This window comes from Rhagoletis zephyria, unplaced genomic scaffold, assembly GCF_001687245.7.
Source record: "Rhagoletis zephyria isolate East Lansing unplaced genomic scaffold, Rhagoletis_zephyria_1.1 Rzeph_scaffold_03810, whole genome shotgun sequence".
NCBI lineage: Eukaryota > Metazoa > Arthropoda > Insecta > Diptera > Tephritidae > Rhagoletis > Rhagoletis zephyria.
Genome location: NW_016160893.1, coordinates 51,220 through 57,998, shown reverse-complemented (window position 1 = coordinate 57,998; position 6,779 = coordinate 51,220). Strand labels below are relative to the sequence as shown.

The following is a 6,779-nucleotide window of genomic DNA, read 5'->3' as shown; positions in this document are numbered from 1 at the left end:
GTTTTTTAGAGAAGGCTTATTTCAAGAAAAAACCTTTCGAGCATGGAAAGGGCCATTTCTTTCAATTAAGACTAAATTTAAGTAAATTGTTTTTAATATGGCCTTCGTTTATAAAGTTTAAAATCGGTCTATTTTGATATTTTTGTTAAAAATATTTTTAAATATAGATATTTTTGTGTACTTGATTTTTTTGTTTACTTGTATCTTTGAGCGATTAATGTAAAAATAATTTGCTCGCATGTACTCCATTTTAATTTCCGAAGGACAAAAAACGATGAGTCGTAAAATTATAATTTTGGATTTTATTTACAGAAATGTTCAATGTATTGTTTAAAGAGAGTCGCATTTTAACAGGTATAAGTCTGACCTTTAATTTGGTAAAAATTACGTAACGATTGAATACTATTTGTCAAAGATCTATGAAAAACCTTGATCCATCTCTAGTTTTTTTCCTACGTTTTTCTTCATTTGTAAAAATAACTTAAAAATATAAGAAAAGGAATCGAGAATCAATTAAAATTAATTTTAAAGTCCTCGGGAGATCCTTTGAAGGACTATGAAACTGGTAAATAATGCTCTTTATGATAAGTGTGATTAGTAATTTGTATCCTATAAATCCTTAATCACGATTAAGTTTCATGTTTTATTTAATTCCTGAGTAGAAAAACACATAAAATAATTTTATGCAATTATGCAAATACACAAAAAACCGGTTGGGCTTAGAGAGGGAAAAGCAAAAGTCAGAAGTACAAAATTTCACATTATTTACTCACCCCCTCTCTCCACCAACGGCATATTTCCAAAAAATACTTGAATCCACGAGTTACCAACTAATCAGTTTAATTGCATTTGGCGCTGAACCCATTACAGCAAGTGTTTCTTTTTCAACTGTAATCAATTATCTAAATGTGCTTAAATATTTAGGTGAAGGTATTTATCATTTATTTGCTATTTTCCTATTTTTAAAGATTATTAATAAAAAAAAGTATGAGTACCGGTCTGTCAGGTCTTGAGATTAGACGTATGTTTTAGAAAATTGTATGTAGTGTTCGAATATATAATTGGATCTTTTCGCACGACTTTGCAAATATATGTAATTTTCCATATTCTTAATTTTTGATTTTCAACTTCTTTTTGCATAATTTCGCGAAAACAATTTTTCGAACAATGGAAAAATCTCACCAAACATTGGGAAAAAAGAGAATATGAACACCCACGATTGAGAGAATACAAAGGTTGCGCCGATCTCGGACCGCTATTCCTCTCTTAACGAATTTGACAGAATCGTTGTTTGCATGACGTCACACTGGTGCAACTTGTTTACGTTTTCCTTGCAACATTTTTTCTTCTTCTTCCATTCTTGCTCACGTTTTGGCATTTCTCTCTCGCAATTGCACCAGTGTGACGTCGCACAAAAGTTATTCTCAAAAATCCTCTCTGATCGGCGCAATCTTGTATTCTATCATTCTTGATGAACACCTATATAATTTTAAATATAACTTTTGTTTTCTGAGAGTGGAAAGTAGGAAACAAAAATTAAAATTAACATTTAATGGCTGGCCCCATATTTTTTGTGAGTTTTGCACGTTATAGTGATCCAATCCTCCCCCATATTTTATATTTGGGGTTTCCTAATAAAAGACAGAGTACAAACTAAATTTCATCAAAAGCCGATGAAATTTAATATTTCGGACACAAGAGTGACGGGCGTGGCAATTATTTCATCTTTACAAGTTTCATAATTCCCTATTTCTAAATAAAACTAGAGCACAAGTCAAGTTTCAGCAAAATCGGTGGAGGTTTACTAATACTAATCGAAAGACTGTGCGCTCTGTCAAAATCTGACAGCGTTGACGACACGTTGAAATATGAGTGTTGTTTATAATTTTTTAGGTTTTTAAAACCTGTTTCTATTCTGTCTATAACTATTTCCAGTTTCCCTGAGCTTAGCAAACTTTTGTCGTTCCGCACGTGTCACTTTATTATTATTGAGATCATAAATTATTACCATAAATATATGAGTATGTATGAAGATTCCCTAACGGTACCTTACCTCATCTACCACTCACCTTTCCGTTCAAATAAAATGCCGCCGCGCTACTCTCCAATTGGTGTGTACTACTATTACTGCTACCGCGACCACTACTAGCACTACGCGCACGTTCGCGCTCACGTTCACGCTCCCTTTCTCTCTCCCGCTCCCTTTCGCGCTCACCACTGGATCGCTTTTGCACCCGTCCCAATACTATGGGCATACTCTCGTCCTGCGCCTGTGTCGGCAATACAACAACGCTGTGCGAATGATGGGCATGGTGGTCAGATTTGCAGCTGTGCTATCGCCAACTTGTTTGGAAATGGTAGCAATTTTCGTTTCATAGCTGCATAGTGAGCTAGCATTATTATTGGTGTTGTTGTTTTTGTTACTAGCGTTGTTACTTGTATTGGTGTTGGTACTGGTGGTATGCATTGCACGCTTCAAAGTGCCGCCAAGGCTGTTGACTTCGCTCGCAGAAGTTTGCTGTAGACTATTGGAGGATTTTGCACGTTGCGAGTAACCCAACGAAGTGGCAGTGTTGGAACGACCCGAGCTGCTGTTGCCATGCGATGAGACTAATGTCGATGACGCTGATGATGTTTGGGATGCGGCTGATGACTGACTGACGGCGTTCAATTTGCTACTCAATGCCGAGAGAAGTGCGCTACTGCTGGCACATTGTGCAGCATTGCTCAGCTGGGTAGCTGCCATATATGACATGGGCACATGTTGCACCGGACACTGACAAGTGGGTTTTTTGCTAGCCGATGATGTAGTGCCCGCATTATTACGCGTGCTATTATCTGATTTACTTTTACCAATGCCATAGGCCTCTTTGGCACTCAACGGATCGGTGAGAGCGAAGTAACGCGGTATAGTGCGGTGGTAACGGCGGGAAGAGGAGGGAGTTTTGCTACTTTGACTGCCAGGGCTGTTGGCACTGCTGCTACCGCTTTTGAGCGTTTGCGTGTGTGCATTTGTGGGCAGCGTATGAGCCCCGGCCACGGCGCTAAATGTAGTTTGTGTGATCGAGTCGCTGGTGTTGCTGGATATTGTGGCGATTTCTCCGCTCATCAATGGCAACACATCAATACTGGGCGTGGAAATGGCGCCAGCCATATGTGAACCAGCGTATTGGGAAGATGTTGGCATCGTAGTAGCAGTAAGCAATTCCATATCATTACTGCTGCCACCGATGCTGCCGCTACCACTAGGCAGTGAGTGATAACCAACGGTGGCACCGCTGATTTCTACATCAGCAACAGTCACAAATTGCTGCAGCATATCGTGTGCAACATGTGTCGCTTGAATGGGCAGTGTAGTGCGATGCTGTGAGCGGCGCTGCTGTGTTCCAGCTACAGCCGATGCCGATGTAGTGCTAGCGCTTATATTTAGATGGCAATTCTTATAGCTGCACTCATTGTTGGTCGATGATGACGATCCAACTGAAGAAGCCATGGCCTGTTGCAATGCCTGGCAAGCGACATTTGCAACAAGCTGATGATGATGCTGCTGATGCTGATTATGAAGCGATTTCCCAGTGCCAGCAATTTGTATAGATTGAGAAGTTGGCTGATTGCTTGAATTTGTGACGGTATTGCCGCCGCCACCAGCGCCTCCCGTAAGAGTTTGTACACATATTGAATTGCTGGGTGTGGCGGTGGTCAAGTGAAGACGTCCACCGCTGCTATTGGCTATGTGAGTGGTATTTATTAACTGTTGCTGCTGCTGTAATGGCTGCGTTAGCTGTTGATGGTGCTGCGACTCTTGCAAGACCGTTCCACTACCCTCGTGTTGTAAGCTGAAATGAAAACATTTATTATATTAAATATGTATGTACGTACGAGTACATAAATGTGCAGATAGCCTCGAAAATACAAGTGTACGTACGAGTACATAAATGTGCAGATAGCCTCGAAAATACAACCAAAGATTTAGTCGTCTTGGCCAAAAGGGTGTCATAATTCCTTTAAAAACTCAAATTTTTTAATTCAATTGCTTGAATTTATTAACGAATGTACATCCAATATTTAAAATGTTAAATTTTTTCACTATTTCTTATAAAAATACCCACTCGGGNATTTTTTAATTCAATTGCTTGAATTTATTAACGAATGTACATCCAATATTTAAAATGTTAAATTTTTTCACTATTTCTTATAAAAATACCCACTCGGGAAATGCCGTGAAGTGCAAGTTGCTGGTAAGGTAATGCACTTCACCCGTCGGTCCTTACCACTTCACTGACGAATCTCCCTTACTTTAAGAAAGGCGTAGCCGCATTATGTAAGTGGGAATTTAGAATGAACATTTGGTATCAGACATACTTCTGAGCCGCCTTACAAAGTAAGTTACGTAGAATGTAAAGCAGTCGCTCGGAGTAGTTCGGCGCTTGGAAATAACTTCGGTGGCACGTTATTTTGCAACTGACAACGTAATGCGTCGTCGGAGGTGTTTATTTTGTGCTTTACTAGTAGATGACATTGGTCATGACAACAATTTTGGTACTAAAAACTGAAAGAAAACATGTAAGGCGCTTACCTATTTACCCAGTGGGTATGTCTTATTGTATAACATACGCTGTATGTATATGTAAGTTAAAATTTTTAAACTTTGGGCAAACATCAAATACATTCAACAAATTAAATAAAAAAAATGTTCTTCAAAATTTTAAACTCTTTATTCGGATTTTTTAGAAGCCAATTTATATTATAAATTAATGTGCAAGTTTGTAGTGGCTAAAAATTACCGTTGCTTTTTGATAACTTTTTTTTGCTGGGGCCTTTCGCACTTTCTTCCGCTCAGCTCACTTGAATTTAAATACAGATTAGAGATTAAACATATGTATGTATGTATATTAGACTGATTCAAACCAAAAAAAAAACGGATCAAAATCTTTAAAATCATCAAGAAAAAATATGTTGCTGAAAATTTTAGAGAAAACGCTGACCTAAACGAACGGTTGCTCAACGCGAGTTTTAATTTTCACCAAGTCGCGCACCTGAAATACATCTTTGTCATAAATATCGCCTATTTTCCACAACTTTTGAGCTAAATGTCTGAAATTTCGCGCATACCATTGCTAAAAACCATCAAATTGACTAATATAAAATTAAGTTTTAAAAAATTGTTCGCGTTAATAAATAATTAATAGTTAATTAACGAAAATTTTTTAGTTAATAACTATTGCTCCCAATAACTTTTTGAACTCAAATTTAAGAAGAACATTTAGGACTCGTTCGGAAACTATAATACTACAACAAAAACATCCTCACTCATAATTTGATGGAGTTAAATAAAAGCTTTTTTAACTTCAGCGGTAAGTTCTTTAGTGATTTAAAATTAAATAGTCAAAATTTCCCGGAAAACGCAGCTCATTAATCGAATCCCCGCAACGACACATATTATCCCCATATCGAGGAATTCCCCGCAAGTTGGCAACATTGCACTGTACATAAAAACGTAATTTTTGAAGTTTTCAAATTTTCCAAGAAAGAGATTGTTATATGAGACCATGAGGTAGTATTCAAATGTTTCCATTCCCAGTTTTATTCCATCCTCTTAATTTTTTTGAGATATTGACACACTAAGTTAGATGTTATATCTTTTTCTAAAACACATCTTATAATAAAATTTAGTACGTAATTTTTTCAAGAAGCCCACCTGAAATTATACGACGAATCATTTTGTGAATCCCGCAGCCCAAAAACGTTATATTTCCCAAATTATTCCACATAAATGTTCATAAAAAAGTTTAACTACCCTGAAGATAATTTACGCAGGCCTTCTTAAGAGAAGCCATTCTAAAAGCCTTACCCAAGAAGGGCCTAAAAAAGAACTTCCCTGCTTGCCTTCTATAAGGGCTTTTTCTATTCAAAATTTACGCGAAAGAACACGATTATATTATTTAACATTAAAGATGAATAAGCACCTTAAAAAAGTATGATTTTTATGACTTAAATAACAGCTACGACAAAACTCCTCCACAGGGCATTCGAAGTCCGACCTACAAAAGCCCTACTGGAAGGCCACTCCATACAAAAAACAAAGGAATAAGGAATGTAAAGTGAAATGCCTCCTGACTCTCCGTAAAGCCTTTTCGAAGGGCTTTTAACTCCTGAAAAGAACAACAACTTTATTAAATACTATTCAATTGTATATTCAACTCTATTTAACCCTTTCTAATACTTCCTTGATAAATATTTTGCTTAATCTTGCCATTTTCCGCTAATGTGTATACCATGATGAAAACATAGTAAGGTAAAACCGCTCACTCAATTCGTCGGCTAAGATTTTTTTTTTTTTTTTTTTAAGTTTGCCAACATTTTAAAATCATATAAAATTGAGAGTAAAAAAGAGCAATTGTTCAAAGTTATTGTCCTATTTTTTATCATGGTGCGGCGCCACAAACTATGTTAGCGTTCATAACGCACACACACACGTAAGTTTCGTTTATTTATTTACTTATAAAATAGTGATTATTTTGCAAGATTCTTATAAATGAACCTTTTCGCTTACAGGTTCCTATTCGCTTTTGGTTTTGCCTGTCCAAGTGCAGCAGCACCCTTTCGTAAGTGCTTACTTTATGCACATATGTACTTTTTTCTACACAACAACAATAACAACAACAACAACTGTAACAGATACTATTCATATAATCGCCACAACCGCGTAGACTACCCCACTACACTTTTAATCGAATTTTCTTCAACAACACAACATCAACCTTCTTATACATATATTT

At 36.8% G+C, this 6,779-nt stretch overlaps 1 protein-coding gene across 1 annotated transcript in view; it reads right to left on the bottom strand.

The window, feature by feature from the left end:
- Window positions 1-2,073: 2,073 nt before the first annotated feature.
- The window catches only part of LOC108369703 (putative mediator of RNA polymerase II transcription subunit 26), a 39,532-nt gene continuing 34,826 nt past the window's right edge, over window positions 2,074-6,779 (bottom strand). The window contains 1 exon segment of the mRNA XM_017624870.1: window positions 2,074-3,836. Coding sequence (XP_017480359.1) covers window positions 2,246-3,836 — 1,591 coding nt within the window. The 3' untranslated portion in view covers window positions 2,074-2,245.